The sequence below is a fragment of the Dasypus novemcinctus genome, chromosome 7 (genome assembly GCF_030445035.2).
Source record: "Dasypus novemcinctus isolate mDasNov1 chromosome 7, mDasNov1.1.hap2, whole genome shotgun sequence".
NCBI lineage: Eukaryota > Metazoa > Chordata > Mammalia > Cingulata > Dasypodidae > Dasypus > Dasypus novemcinctus.
The window spans coordinates 6,758,559-6,775,171 of NC_080679.1; the positions used below are offsets into that span (position 1 = coordinate 6,758,559).

The 16,613-nt window shown below is 38.6% G+C and overlaps 1 protein-coding gene across 1 annotated transcript; it reads right to left on the reverse strand.

Moving 5' to 3' along the window:
* Nucleotides 1-1,058: 1,058 nt before the first annotated feature.
* COPS8 (COP9 signalosome subunit 8) lies at nucleotides 1,059-15,309 on the reverse strand. The gene is made up of 8 exons (XM_004460751.5): nucleotides 15,129-15,309; nucleotides 13,574-13,644; nucleotides 10,930-10,978; nucleotides 9,640-9,772; nucleotides 6,731-6,838; nucleotides 4,681-4,743; nucleotides 3,191-3,238; nucleotides 1,059-2,473 (listed from the first exon to the last, which is right to left on the reverse strand). Exons 1-8 carry the CDS (start codon nucleotides 15,204-15,206, stop codon nucleotides 2,394-2,396), a joined length of 630 nt encoding a protein of 209 aa, XP_004460808.1. The 5' UTR covers nucleotides 15,207-15,309; the 3' UTR covers nucleotides 1,059-2,393.
* Between the last annotated feature and the right edge of the window lie 1,304 nt (nucleotides 15,310-16,613).

Sequence of the window (16,613 nt, forward strand, 5' to 3'; positions counted from 1 at the left end):
CATATTAGATGTTTTGCAAATAAGTTCTTGTTCTTTCTAGCTGAAAATGGAATTTTAGAGACCAGTCTGAGCACGAGTGGTGGTGTCATTACTCATCTGTCGTTGCTTCTAGGCCTTTTCAGTGGATATAGATATTGATGTTTACTATTAACAAAGAAAAAAATTCATACCATGAGGTTTTCAAATCAAACTTAAGATTACTGGCTTCTAACAACATTAAATAATCACTAATTTGATTTATCCTACAGTATGCCTTTAATAATGACATCAATATTGATTTTTTGAAATAATGAAGCGTCACTCAGTAGTCTATGATTTATCCTTAGTATATATCCTGAAAATGTAGAATCAAAATACCGTTTTGAGGCACTTGAAATAATTTTCCCCCTCTATGTAGTTCATTCTCCTCTCCTTTTGAGAACCATTTTTAATTTTTGGCTTATCTTTCAACTGTTTCTATTTGAAATTTAAGCAAATATGCAGGTATTCACATATCCATTTTCTTACCCTCAGAATAACAATATAAACCTCTTGTACTTTCCACATTTTCACTTACAGTGGGGGAAACCACTCTGTATTAGAATATAGAGATCTTCATTCCTTTTATAGCTATGTAGTACTACACTGTATATTTGTGTTTGTTCGACCATTCCATTACTTATGAACACTAGTATTAATTCCAGTTTGTTATTACAAATAGGCCTTGGGTACAATTTTTACTTAATACCTAGGAGTTCAAAAATGGCATCATCACTTTCTAGCTATGGATCCTTTGCCTTCCGTAAAAGTGAGTTTACTAACATGATTTACCTTTCAGGGTTAAGTAAAATTACAATTTAAAAGGTATTTTCATATATATATATATATTTAAATTAAGGAAAGTTCTTTCTTTAATAAGATTCTACTTAACGGTGGAACACGCTCAGTGTTAGCATCATTAGCATTGCTGATTTTAACTGTGGTGTGACAGCAGGAGTTTGATTATTGCCAGTAGCTCTTTAGAAGTGTATATTTCTGAAACTGAAACAGTAAACATAAAAAATAGCAGGGACTTAAACTTTAGATATACGAGGAACAGGTGAACAATTTTTATTATGAGAAGAAGAAATAGGGGTGAGAAGATAATAGCTTTTCAGACACAAAGTACTGTCATGTATTAGAATTAGAGTTGTTACAAAAGGACCAAGGAAGGATGTTTTGCTTGTCCAAATAAAAACCTAAGACCTCTTCATAAAGCAATTTTGAGTCATGTCAGCTGATACAACACATTCAAAATGAGCAAAAACACACATCATGTAATTACGACTATATAGGTCATTTCTATTTAATTGAAATATTAATATTTTCAGAGATAATGACAAATTAGAACTTGCCCACAGAAAAAAGACTAGGACAATGAAATTCTTACAGACTACCACAGATGAAAGAGTTGAAGAATTCAGTTAGTTACTGAACAAACACAGAATGAAAAGGGGGTATTTTAACCTGAAGATAAAATAAACAAGTCCAAACGTTCAGAGGGCTGTCACACACACAGAATGAAAGACTGGTTGTTCAGTGTTTCTCTAAAAGGCAGAACTTGAACTGAGGGATAAATACAACCAACCAACAGACTGCAGTGAGAGTTGTACCAAGTGTATCACTTATTTTAATAGCGGCTCTTCCAATATCATGCATTCCATATTTTTCCTTTCTTCTGAAAAGAGATATTATAATTTAACATTCTCCAAGAACGTCTTAAATAAGTTGCATTTTCATGGCAAGCCCTCCACTGCCAGCAATGGATGCATGCACAGCATCAGAAAATGTCTAAAGTTAACAAACTGGTTTTTAAAGGAAATGGTCTTTTGTTCTTCAGCTGTATTTTAGTATTCTACATTGGTAAGTTTCAGGAGATGGGAAGAAAAAGAGAGTGTATTCTCCAAAGAGGGTGAGTCTGACTCCCCAGCAAGTATGATATTGCCTTCTGGGAAGAGCCCTCCTCAAACCCCAAATGAATCACATGACTATCAACCAACGGTACCGATAGGAGTGTGTTCTCTATGGCGGGCAGGGAGAGCAGGGAAAACAGCTGATAACCACTGCTCCATGGTAAACAGGAGAGCTAGGTTTATGAGTCACTAGGAAAAGTAACCTCGCCATGTAATACTGATAGGCTCCATCCAAACTGATGAGTATCACAAAATGTGAACTGTTTCAACTTCTATTCAGCACAACGTTTAAGGACAAAATATATATAATATACTCTATATTATATATGTATTTTATCACATACTCCATAAGGAATGCCGAGGTACTTAATCCACTCAATAAATTGAAAATAAAAATTTTACATTTCTCTCTTTGTCGGTATACAGGATTTGGAAGGTGGATCTTGAACTCTGAATGACAAATCAGTTTTCGAGGAAAGCCACATAATCGGTCAATCTGGCTAACTGCTGTTCATTAGGGATTGGTGGGACTGGGGCAGGCTCTGAAAGGTTAAGAGAGAAACATTATGTACAAGCTATATCTGAGTACAACAAAGCTTTGGCTCCAATAAGGAAACTTTTAGATTTGCCGTGAAAATTTTAGACATGCCTCTCATGAACTCTGCAAATTTCTGAAAAACAAATCCAGTCCCAACTCTTATAGTATGGGTTTCCCAAACAGGGAGCAAAGCTTTGCCTGGTGGTTACTGAAGTATTCCAAATGAAGATTAAGAGCACTTTAACAAGCCAAGTCTCCCTTATGAGGCAGCTAATTCTCCTTGGAAAGGTCCTGCCCATATCACTGCCAATTCAATTTAACAAATAATTCTCCAGGCATTGCTCTAGGAGAGTGTTAAAATGGTAAAGTTACAAAAAATTCCCAAGATCCTCACCCTCAAGGAGCTTACATTCTAGCATTTAAGTTACCACTTGTCAGCCTGAATAAAAAGGTGTGCTGAGAAGTTATTTCAGAGCCCTACTACATAATAATGAAAGCAGATTTGTAGCTGGGCCAAAGGGTGCTACAGCTTTAACATGAGCTATAGATGGGAACCTTAAGTTTCACTCTTGTAACCAAATGTATTACACATAATTGAACACAATACTATAAAACTTGTTCAAGGTTAAAGCTGAGAAAGCTAGATATGCATTATAAAAGAGAAATTTAAAAAAAAAAAGAAATAAAAAACAATTTAAAATGAGTACATGGAAATACATACCTAATAAAGGAATAAACCTATTAAAAGAAACATCCAGGGCTCCTGCAACTAAATAAACAAAATTTAGTCATTTGTTGCAAAGAACTTTCACATATAATACATCATTTTTTAAGCAATATGCATTTATGGCCATTTTACTGCTCAAACAGAGATAACAACTGTGCTCTCTTTATCATGTCAGTCTTCTCTTACCACTAACATTAGTTAGGACCATGTCTTACAACTTTTTTCCCCTTCACAGGAATGAGCACATTGAGATTTGTTTAATACTTTACTGTGTGTTCAACAGTGTCTAAAAGAATTAGAATTCAGAGTAGGTGAAGGGCAACACTAACAGGGTTGAAATGGACTCAAAAAGGTTTACAGGAGTGGGCCTCAGGCCTGGCTCTAGAGAGCTAGAAGAGGGCACTCCTGACAAGCAGAGGGAGCACCCCCAAGCGAGCAGGAACAAGCCTGGTTCATTGGACAATGAGGAACTCGCTCTACCTGAAACCCAGCGAGACTGAGAGGCAGCGGAACTCAGAGTGGGACAATGAACACAGGTCATGTGGTTTAAGACCTTAGGAAGAAGGCGAGAGAAATTTGTGAAAGCTAAAGTTAATGAAGATTTTTGTTTAGAAGAGTCTACATGACAAGGAAAGAAAGGGAACACTTGAATATTTAAAAGAGTTAGTTTAAAAGGGCAACAATTGAATAAGTACAATCAAAAATAGCTCCAGGACTTCTCCCTTTGGAGTAACATCCTAAAATTGACTGAGGTGATGACAGCACAAAACCCTGTGAGGAAAATGAGAGCCACTGAGTGTACACTTTGAACGGACAGCACAAAGCATGGGAGTGTCTAACACAGTGACTCCTGCGGTGGAAGATGGACTATGGTTAATAGAATATGAGAATGTTCTTTCCTGAACTATAAAAAATATGCAATACTAATACAGGGTGTTAATAAATGGGTAGGTGGGGGGAAAATACACCAAATACAAGATATGAGCTATAGTTAGTTGCAATATTTTGATGATGCTCTTTCAGTTTGTAGCAAATGTTTTACAACAATGCAAGGTGTTGGTGGTGGGGTGATGGACGGGACCCTGTATGATGATACACATGTTTATTTTGTAAGTTCACAACTTTTACTACACAATTACTGTTTATGTGTTCATTATTTATGTATTCATGTTTGAATAATATACTTAAGTGAAAAAAAAACTTACTGAAATAAAAGAGTGGGAGATTAATATTTAGTAAAAATTAGGTTGTTAAAACATAGATATTTTATACAGGAAATACATTTTAAAAAATTAAGGTGAAAGTAGGTGACTTTTAAGATCCTTTTTAATCTTAAGAGTCTATTATCCTATATATAAACACGAGCTATGTCTGTTATTAGTATAAATTCAATTTTTTATCAAATTATTCAAATTCAATGCCTGAAAAATTCAAACAGCCCTCAGCCTTTAATGCTGCACAGCTGGATAAACAGCGCCACCTACCCGGCTTTTTGGGCATAACCATTCTCGTGGTGGAGTCAGCTTGCCATCCTTGTTCTAAAATACCTAAAAATGTATATTTAAACACACAAATGAAGTCATTAAAAAACAAAATAAAACAGTTCACTTAACAAGATGCACAATCTACCAACAGCATTACTTTTATGGGAGACCTGACATTTTATATTTAACCTGTGTTTTTACTAACTACAAAATGGTAGTAGCATTCTTAGCATTCTTACCTAAACTTAAAGTCTGATTTTACTCTCAGGCTGGCAAAATCTCTAAGAGATGATTAGTTTTCTACGAAGTATATAATAGAGTATTAACCTAATCAGTATTATTAAAAACAGATATAGGGAATTTATATGGTAACTTTTAATAATAATTAATGATTGTATCAGTAATAACAGATGATGATGTAAAGATATACACTGTTTACTTGGCAGGTAACTGAGCCAGGTGCTTTTATACGGCCCACTTGATGTAACTGTCACAGCTCTATGAAGTAGGAAATGGGACCATCACTTAGCAGATGTGGAAAATTAGGGAATTCAAGTGATTTGGCCTTGATCACAATGCATGGACTATAGAGGCGCTAAGGTATGGAGAAACCAGGGTTCAAACCCGGTGTGTCAGTTACAAGTATGGGCTCTGAAGTACATGATATATTAGACAATAAATTATGAATCAATTTTAAGAAAAGGGCCAAAATAAATGCTTCAATAAGTAAGAGTGCGATTTACGATAAGGACTTTATTTTGTCCAGTGTCTAGAATTGTGCTAAACCCTGGAAATTTAAGAATAAGATGTGGTACATGATGAAACTCAAATTTTAGTTGGGAGTATCAAAAATGTTAATCCTTGTGAAACAATGAGACATGTGCTCTAATAAAGGTGTCTGCAATATTCCACGGCAATATAGCAAGGTAAGGGATGAGTGCAGGTATTTCCTGAGAAATGAAACCGCTAAAAGCACATTTGGAGATGTGCAGGAAATGTATAGAAGGGGGGGGGAAACAAGCACCTAGGGTACATGGTAAGAAGGGGGGGATGGGCTGAAAGGGATGTGGGATGAAACTACATTTAACTAGCAAGGGTAAAATGAAGACTTCTGTGAGCACTGAAATGAATTACGATTTATTCTCTTAAAAATTACATATTTGATTTTCAGAAGAAAAGAAATAACGTAAAGAAGTTACAAAGTTCAAGCTTAGAATTTTGAATATAAAGTTACCTGCTTGGCATACTATTTAAAAGCAAATAATGTGAACCCTTTATTTTCTTGCATTTTCCACCACTTGTAAGAATTCTACTCTAATCTAGGGTTTAGATGTGTGACCATGATGAAATGCTTTATTCTGTCCTGCCTTTTCTTCCAATCACTCATTCTTCTTACCATCTCCTCTGCCCTCCCACTATTAGTCAATAGCAGTTCTGATTTTTCTTTCCTGAGCATCAACTTGGAGAACTCAGCACCATTTAAAAAAATACAGACTCCTGGCTAAGGGTCTTAAGAGATAAAAACAGAAAAATATCCAAGGGACAGGCAATGGGAACCATGGGAAGAGATGTGTACCTAATACATTAAAGAGACTGCATTAAGAGCTAGAATAATCACTTACAATGAGGGTACAGCTCAGAGATACAGACAAACCTCAAGTTCATAAATGTGCAAAAGTGCAAAGTATCCACAAACCTCTACAAACCAAAAGTTTTTGTTTTTTTCTTTTAAACTCATTTGGTGGCAAAACCTGATGTGAACCAGATTGCAACACTTTAAGTCTCCTACTAATCTTGTCCGTGAACCTCGGCACATTTTGCTGAGGACTAAGGACGGGCTTGATAACAGGGCGCTTGCTGCCCAAGACGCTGCTGGGGATGTTGTGTGATGTACGTACCAAGTAAACTTTCTAAAAAACAGACAAAAACGTGAATTCCCAAAACATACCTGGCTGCTACAGTTTCAGGGAAGGGATCATGGACCTATGTATATAATAAACAATTTTAGTTTTCATCTTCCTTGTGAGTAAAAAAAGTAAGCCAAAAATACCTTTCACAGCCTCTTCTACAGGAAGCCCGACAAAGGCTGCAAAGTCGTCTGCGATTATGGAGGTATATGCTTGAGAAACCAGGGTGAAGGCTCGTCTCCTTGTTGCATCTAGTGGGGGAGTGGAGGGTTGGCAGACAGTGAACCAAAGCAGTAGATATTTTAAAATATGTAATTAAATTACACTATTTTACCTGACCAATTTTTATAAGCATGACCAGATCAACACAAAGATTTCTGTGCTTACAGATACAAATCTACATGCTGGCATGTAAGAGATGCTAGCAAGGATAAATGAACACATATCTTACATTTTTGTTTTAGACCAAAAATCTCTCTCCAGTGATAGTGGAAATTACAAAGATGGGAAAAAAATATACATAAGACCCAAGCTCTAAGAAAGCTGCATTTAAATATATTTATGTATTTGGGATGTAAAGCTTTTATTTCTTTGAGGAACTTAGAACTTGAACTCATGTCAATCACAACAGATAATGTGTAAGCCTGATTTTTTTTAGGGGGATGGGGTTCCGGGATTGAACCTGGGACCTCACCAGTGGGAAGCCAGCACACAACCACTGAAGTACATCAGCTCCCAAGTTGGTGTTTCTCTTCATTTGTTTGCTTGTTGTTTGTTTTTTTTTGTTTGTTTTTTTGTTTTTAGGAGGCACTGGGAACTGAACCCTGGACCTCCCATGTGGGAAGCAGGTGCTCAATGGCTTGAGCCATATCCACTCCCTTGTAAGCCTAATTTTTTATGGAGATAAAACCGAAATGGAAAAACAAATATATTTCAATGTATCTGTTCACATATTCATTTACAAACTCTGGAATGAATGGAAGCAGAAAACATCTATTTGCAAAATTAGTTGTCCTTTCTCAGGATCACACCTAATACAGGATCACACCTGGAACTGTAGAACAAACCCCTAAAAAGACCACTCTTCCTGTATCTCAAGTCTGCACTCTTGCTTTCATTCAAGTCCTGGATGACTAATTCTCAACAGGAAAGGGCTGCAACAAAAACTCTTACCCAGAAATAACATTTGAGATTCTGCCCCCCAGTCTTACCTATCCACATGAAATAACTGCAAGAATGACACAGAATAAATGGATAGGAAGTTGAACCAAGCGAGCCTATCTTTCCATCAGTGCTTGTTTACTAACAAATGGCTCTTCTGCCTGGTTCTCAATTGCTCAGGAACTTTTACATTCTACATTTAATGAGCAAGTATACATGCATGAAACAGCTGCAGTGACATACTGAAAATCCCCTCACCGTTCTGGAGACACTGCCTAACAGCCACACCAATTCCCTGACATCTTCTGCTCCAAACTCACCCAAACACTAGTTCGCCCTGTCTCCTCTCTATGCTTCTGGCTCACACTGTCCCTGGCCTGAAAGCCCCTACTGTCTGCTCTCTGACCCACCCTTCCTAGGTCTGTTTAAAAACTTCCTACAGCACTGCAATTGACTGCAATCCCTGCATGTGTGTTTACACACTTATTTAACAAGTAAGCTTTTACCACCTATGGCAGCAGTGATCTCCCCATTTCCCATTATCTCACTTACTAATAAATCCCAAATTACTGACAGGAAGGGATGTCTTTTATGTTTGTAACCCTCAAGAGCCCAGTACAGGCCTCCAATCAAGATATGTTCAGAGCATGTGCCTGCTATGGGATCACCACAGCCAGAGTGGGGTGTGTCCTCATATTAGGCTTTGCCTCCCATTCCTGACAAAGTCCCTGTAGTCAGATGCTTCCATTTCCTACTAAGCCAGCTGTCATTGAGCCAATGTTTCCACTTCCTCCTATGTCCTATGTCTTATATTCAATTCCTACTTACTACCAGTCACTCAGCAAGTGACCTGCTCACTGCCTCTCCCAAAGCAGCAAGGCCTACAGGACAGGGAGGAAGTAACCACAGAAATCACATAACAAAGAGAGATAAGGACAGAACAAGAGAAGAGAGATCACTACCTGAATTTAGAGAAGATGGATAAACAGTGAACCAGGAAGACTGGAAACAAACGTTGGGAGTGAAGAGAAAAAGGAGAGACTTCTATTGTGGGATCAGTACTATGTTGTATCAGGCTTTTTAACTTTCAAAGCAATTTAAGAAATACCTAAGCATCTACATATTGAGTTGATTAGATCTAAAATCCAGAAGCTAGAAACATCATCTATTAAAGGCTGAGGGCTGCAAAGTCCAAAGCACAGTTCTTCCTTTCAAATCTTAACCAACCAATATCCTGTTAAGAGTATTACAAGATTCCATTTTAGTAGCCAAACCAACTGCTACTGACAAGAGCAAGCTCAATCGAGAATTAAATTAAATAACAGTGAGGCCCTTTAACTGGGTATGACATACTCTTAAGCAACTTGAATCAAAGGAACATAGTTATACCAAATCTAAAAAAGAATTCCCCAAAATGCCTGATCACCTAGTAGGACATATCTATATCTATTCCTTTTTTTTTTTTTAAGATTTATTTATTTATTTAATTCCCCTCCCCTCCCCCGGTTGTCTGTTCTCTGTGTCTTTTTGCTGCGTCTTGTTTCTTTGTCCACTTCTGTTGTCCTCAGCAGCACAGGAAGTGTGGGCGGCGCCATTCCTGGGCAGGCTGCACTTTCTTTCGCGCTGGGCGGCTCTCCTTACGGGTGCACTCCTTGCGTGTGGGGCTCCCCTACACGGGGGACACCCCTGTGTGGCACGGCACTTCTTGTGCGCATCAGCACTGTGCATGGGCTAGCTCCACACGGGTCAAGGAGGCTCAGGGTTTGAACCGTGGACCTCCCATTTGGTAGGCGGACGCCCTAACCACTGGCTTCTTCTTAAACACACCACTGACTGACTTCCTTGGGGAATGAGTCCCAGCTAAAGTACTTCTTACCACAAGGAACACTACCTCTTAGTGCTTCCATGATTGGCTGAACCGTCTCGGACCACTGGTGGGCGTTGATGGTCGTGTAGATCCCAGGGAAATCTCTCTGCCAGATTCTCTGTCCTACTGACCAAATTCCCCCAAGTTCAGAATTGGCCTGCAATGAATATCATTCCTTTGAGGGTATTCATTCTACAGATTTACCAGCAACCGTATTTTAAAACATAACCCCAGAAATGTTATAAAACTCGTTAGTTCTATCATTGAAAAGGTAATTCAACATTCCTTTTAATAGGTAGATCACTCTTTCAGCCCAATCACTAATTAAAAGGTTTTTAAACATGGTGTATAGTAATATAAAATTTATTTGCACTTTTGAATATTTTTAAAAATTACAACAGCAGATTAAGATATAAGAAGTCCAAAATTATTTCAGAATAAAGCCTGGGAATTAATTTTCTTCAACATAATTTGTTTTTTAAAAATGTTTTATTTCTACTTCACACCCTCACCCATGGGTTGTTTGAGAAAAGTAACAGCAAAATGGCTAATAACACATACCATATATCTAGGCTGTCATACACTGAGTCTGTCTCACTGATATCACTGAGACTCTACATATAATTTACAGTTCTTTACTCAACAGTATTGCTTGATGAATAGTTCAATCTTACTTAACAGAATGCCTAGGGAAGGCAGAGTAAAAATACTAATTTGACCTCCTGCTGAATATCAACAACAAACAAAAGAGCTTAGGCAAATTCCTGTGAGAATGCTTCAGAAATTCACTTCACACTCAGACTAGACAAAGAAAATCACTTGAAATTTAAAATTTGCTTCAATCCACTTTGGAAGAAACTTTTAAGAGGTTATTTAATCTAACGTCCCATTTAAATTAAGAAATCTATGATCCAAATTAGCAAACATAATCTTGGATGATGGTATGGTCACTTCATCAATTTTAGAAAATGCTTGTAAACAATACCAATTTCAAAATAAGAACCATTATAGAAAATAGCAAAATTTAGTTTACAAAGAAAGGCTGGCTCAGTTCTTGAAATAACTGGCAGAGTTACTCTTACAAGAAGTATCTCAAGAGGTCTGATCACAGAAGCTGAGCAGAGTTTGGTACCATCTGAGGGAAATTAAAATGTTTGATTAAAGGAACCTGAAGACCTAGTCTTAAAGTTTAATGCTAGTTAGTGACTATTTCTATAAACCACATGGGAAAGAAAACAGAAACTTGAGGAGATGGCCATTTCATGAGGTCATGAACTCCATTTACGCAAACAAATACAGTGAAGGAGTACTTACAGATTTTATAGCAGGTGGTATTCTTTTCCAAAGATATCTTGCATTATTCCTAATTTATAACCCCCCCCAAAAAGAATAATCAGTTACAAAGAGAATCACATGAATAAATGTTTCAATTTTCTAGGTTCTAATATAAACACACAAAAGTATGCTTAAAACTCTCTATATCACAGAGTGGAATTTAGTTTCATATGCATTTGTCCACGGGGAAGTAAAAATGTTTTTACAAATAAAAAGACATGAAAGACTTTTATCAAAATTTAACATCTTGTGAACTTTTATTAATGATCCAGGACCTAAATTATGGCAACAGTATACTAAAAGCACAAAGACTAAAACAGATCTTCCCAAATCATTTACTCAGGCATAAAAATAACCAAGTTTATGAACTTCCATGGCTCCAGCCCTTCCCTGACAAAAGGTATGATATACAATACTTTTCTCCTTGTTTTAACCCCTCCTACTGGTGCATACAGGGCCTCCAAACCTTTAAGACAAGAGTTTTAAATTTTAAAGGTATGGAAACTTGAACAACCAACACAGTATGACAGCATTACCAAACATGAAACAGATCACTTACTCAGCAAAGTGGTCAAGTCTGATTACATACGGGCCCAGGGTTAAAGAGAGATGTCACTTAGTGACATTAAGAGGATCAGAGTGGCAGAAGAATGATCCCAGAAGTAGCAAAGCCAACTGGGAAAATGAGTGGACCTGACTACTGGTCATTTTGAAGACTACAGCTAAACAGCCTAAGGTGCCAGAGGAGTGATGAACTGACAGTGTGGCAGACCAAGTACCAGGACTACAAAATATGTGAAATAGAAATCCCAGCTTAGTTTTAAAAAAGATATGAAAAGAAAAAGGGAAGAATTTAACACAAATGTTATTCAGTAATTATCTATAGGTCATCAAACTGTAAAAGACTCCTACCCTTTTGCACAGGTGTGGTTTCTGTTTTCCAATGAACATTAGGTAAAATTGAAAATCAAAAGACTTTTGAGAAATCCCATATACTTCTGTAATAAATTCCTCTTAGCTTTCTCAATCTTTCCTTACAGTTTCTCTTGGACTACTGATTATATGTGAAGTCAACAAAGGTCATAAGGAAGTTAAAAAATAAGAAAGCAAAAGCAAAAAACAGACAAAGGTCAACTGAAGTAAAGGACTATAGCCAGAATTTTACTGTCAAATTGAAAAGTGTACATAAAACAAACATAATCAAAAGAAGGGGTATTTATGATTATATGCAGAATTTTTAATTAGCTTGACTGTAAAGGTGTGGAAAAGGACAGAACTGATAGTAACACACTATAATGAGTGTAAGTAACACAGATGGCTTATAAATGAGATTTTGGCTGAAAGGGGTAGTCTAGGGATGTAAATTTCAAAAGAAAGCAAGCTAGAGAATAATCTAGGAACTGAATATCAGTGAACTCGGAGGTGGATGAGGATTGCAGTTAATAGTACAAACACAAGAATGTTCTTCTATGAACTGAAACAAACGTGTGTCACTATTATGAGGAGGTAAGAATATAGCGATGCATGGGAAAAATATAGTTAATGTAACTTAGGGACTAGGGTTAACAACAATATTGTAATATTCTTGATCAATGTTGAAGAACGTACTGTATCAACACTAAGTTTCAATAACACAGGTATGGGATTTTTTCTTTTGGATTAAAGAAAATATTCAAATATTTACTGAGGCAATGACTACACAACTCTGATGAAAGCGAGAGCCTCTGAGTGTACACTTTGGATTGAATGTACAAGGCATGGGACTGTATAACACAATGAACCATGTACTGAAAAATGGGCAGTAGTTAGCACAAATATGGAAGTGTTCTATCATGAACTACAACAAATACACAATTAATATATGGAGTTAATGATGGGGGGAGGGGAGCGGATTTGGCTCAACTGATAGAGCATCCATCTACCATATGGGAGGTACAGGGTTCAAACCCAGGGCCTCATGACCTGTGTGGTGAGCTGGCCCATGTGCAATGCTGATGTGCACAAGGAGTGCCATGCATGCAGGGGCATCCCCCATGTAAGGGGAGCCCTACACACAAGGAGTGCACCCCTCCAGGAGTGCTGCCCCACGCGAGAAAAGCACAGCCTTCCCAGGAGCGGCACTGTACACAGAGAGCTGATGCAGCAAGATGATGCAACAAAGAGACACACAGATTCCTGGTGCCACTGACAAGAATGCAAGCGGACAAAGAACACACAGAGAATGGACACAGAGAGCAGACAATGGAGGGGGAGGGGAGAGATTTTTTAAAAAATGGGGGATATGGAAAAATACACTAAATGTATGCTGTTGACCATAGTTAGTGGTAACAGTCTGATGATGCTCTTTCATAATCTGTAACAAATGTTCCACAAAAATGTAAGGTGTTGGTGGAGGGGTGGTGTATGGGAATTCTGCATACTGTGCATGATTGTTTTGTAAGTCCACAAGTTCTCTCATTAAAAGAAATCTAAAAAAAAAAATCAGTTTAATCCTGATTAAGTTACCATTCAATATGAAAAGGTGTAGGCGGTTATGATTTAGTGACGCTACTTCAATGCAAGAATGATTTCTGTATAACCCTGGGGAAACTGCTGCTCTTAGCTTTAGGTAAAATGTACTTACATGTCATTATGAAGCAAATATAGAGCTAAAAGCTGACCATACACAGGGGGTGTGGCAATTCCTCCAGGAGCCTACATGGCCAAAAATGAAAAAGAAAAACTTTTATTTATGCTTATTCTTTTAAAGAATAGTACTTAACACTACTATTATAAGTAAGCAGAGTCATTACAGCACTTAACTATTATTCATGTAAAAACAGCTCAGAGAAGCTGAAAACCTAAGTGCTAAGTTTAGATGTGTCATCAGTTGTGATTTGTCTTCCTCAGTTTCCTTATACATATAAGAAATCTAAAAAAAACCTCCTTTCCCAGTTCTCAAATTCTTACTTAAAGGATCTTACTACTATGAGAAACGAATATTTTCAATAGATTCCTAAAGCATTAAGGTTCTGCCCATTATATCAATACATTGAATAGCTTAGTAAACAAGTGAGGAATAGGAAAACATCATAGCTGAATTACAAAGACACTTTTCTTCCCATTCAACTTTAATTTCAGCCAAAAAACAAGTATTAAATGTCTTCTATTAGTGAGGTGGTTCCTCTGATTATTTGTCTCCTTTAGTGATCTTTTTTATGCTAATTTTTAAATGCTTTTTAAGCACATTCGTAAGAAAATCTTTTAAATTAACTTTAATGGCTATACAACGTACATTTTCTGTCTTTAAAACAAAACAGCAGGCTTATTTGATAATATTTTGAGACTAAGAAGGGCTTTCTGAGTTAGGATGCTGTAGTCACATCTTTCTTGGTCTGTGTGTGTGTGTGTGTGTGTCTGTACAATTGTCTTTAATAAAATCCTCGTTTCTCCTCTCCCTGAACAAAGAGAAGGAAAGAAAGCCCTCTAGTCTAAAATAGTATGAGAAGCACATTGGTGGGTGTTAGGGGCAAAGACACATTCGTTTTTAGGGCTCACAGCTGAAAACAAGTAAATTAAAACAACAACGTCAACAAAACCTTAATTGAGAAACACTAATTCAGAATTTGAAAATCACAAATACTTGGAATACAAAGGTGCAACACTTATTGGCCTCACATATGGATCCACATTACAAACCGAAAAATAAAATAAAATAAAAGCTGACAACAGAAGCAATTTAAAGGTTTTAACTGTGTACCAATAAATTGGGACTTGATGAAGGACAAATGTGCACTTAACTTAGTTAATTTGGAAGCAAACCGAAAACATTCAAAGTAAACCACACCAAAGTTAACCCTTTTTATTTAATCGTTTCTCTCTTAAGATGGGTCAAGCAAGCAGCGTGGGGTAGGAGGAAATGTCGGCTTACTAGCCTTACAACCAAGAGAAGCCACCTGCGGGGAAGGTGAGGGGCCGGGCCTGTCTTGACAGGCGGCGAGAATAAAAGCGATTTGAGAGGAAGAGATGGGGAATGGGACGAAGCACTTCTCTCGGGAAAGGTGCTCAGGGAGGTCAGCAGCCCGTCCTTCACTCTTCCTCCTCCAGCGTCCTCCCGAGGCCCCGTTACCCTGGAGACCGCCGCCGCCCCGGACCCAGAGGCGACCCGTGGCCTCCCATAGCCCGACGGGAATTGCTACCTCGAGCTCCTGATTCTCGCACTGATCCAGCAACTTTTTGAAACTGAAGGCACTTTCCGCCATTACCGCCACTGGCATCTTCCCCGCCGGTCCAGCCGCTGCACCTTCCCGAGAGCCAGACCCCAGACTGTCCCTAAGGGCGTCGCGCCCGCGATGACGTCCGCCGTCGCCGTCTAGCGCTGAGGAGCAGGCGCGCCGAAGTTGCGTCAGACGTCGCCCGAGCCGCGAAGAGTTGCAGCCGCTCTGGCCCGTCCTCTCAGTGCTCTGGGGGAGTTGCTTGGCCTCGCGCGCAATCCGCGGCCCCAACTTGAAAGGAGGGAGTTTAGTTGCAGCATGAAGACTCTCTAGGAAGAGAATCTGAACCTAAAAAATATATGTATAACAAAAACGCTACTAAATTTGCCATAACAAAAGTTGCCCTGGAAGCACAGGGAAGCATTTCCTTTGCAGCTTTATGTGTAGCCGGAAAACCGCGAGCCCGGCAGGGCCGTGTCATCCTTGGTCCGGGCCCCAGCCCCAGCCCCAGCCCCAGCCCTCCGCCCAAGGCCCTGCTCTCGGCAGGTCTCACGAATGTTTGTCAGGGCCATAGCTGGAAGCGCAACTGCCTGCTCGACGTCTCCGCTTTAAGGCCTAGCAGGCAGCGCAGGCATAAAGGTTCAAAACCTAATTTTTTATTCCTTTCCCCCCAAATCTCCTTCGTGTGCAGTCTTCCCCATCTCAATGAAGAGCAGCATGGGCCTTTCATCCCACATCCAAGCCCCCAGCGAGTCCTGGCTGGTTCTGCCCTCAGAATACATCCAAGAATCGAAATCTTCTCTAGCCTGGACTTCTGACATAGGCCAGCTTCCGCTCCTGCCTCTCTCCGGTCTATAAAGCAACCTAGTGATTTTTCAAAAACATAAACCGGATCCTCTTGCTTTCTTCAAAACCCTAAAATCCAAAGTCCTTCCCATTGCTTACGAGGCGAACAGACCCTCTGTGACTTGCTCCTGTCCCCTGGCCTCCTTTTCTGCATAGTACTTGTTGGCAAAAATGATTTTATGCGTGTAGTTATTTGCATGTTTGTTTCTCACGCATCACGAGTTGTCACACTAAGTACAGAAAATTACAATTTCAAAATAGTATAAATTTTACCCTCATCTTTATATTATACAATGTCAGTTTTCAATGCAAATAGAAGAGAATTTAACGTGGAACCACTGACATTAAACAATTTGTATTTTGTTGCTCATATAAGTGTATGTATTTCATTCTTACTGGAACTGCGGAGATGCTGCTCAAAACTAACTCAACTTGTTAATTGTGCTTCTTTCTCCCAACACTATCTACCTTGAATTTAGTGATGATAAAGAAGGGGCTGAAAGGAAAGGCACCACTGCTGGCCCTATCTTTCCCTTTTCTTCTACGTCATCATTTTCAGCACAAGCGTGTCAGGAATACAGGGAAGTAACTCGGGTAAGAAATGGTACCATAGGGTTCCTAGGT

What these genes read in the sequence shown, in the direction of transcription:
- COPS8 (XM_004460751.5), bottom strand. Translation starts at nt 15,206, where the DNA reads ATGCCAGTGGCGGTAATGGCGGAAAGTGCCTTCAGTTTCAAAAAGTTG. An exon ending in GCGAGAATCAGGAGCTCGAG is followed by an intron (nt 13,645 to 15,128) that starts GTAGCAATTCCC and finishes TTGGCCATGTAG; the next exon opens with GCTCCTGGAGGAATTGCCAC. An exon ending in GGTTATGCCCAAAAAGCCGG is followed by an intron (nt 3,239 to 4,680) that starts GTAGGTGGCGCT and finishes TTGTTTATTTAG; the next exon opens with TTGCAGGAGCCCTGGATGTT.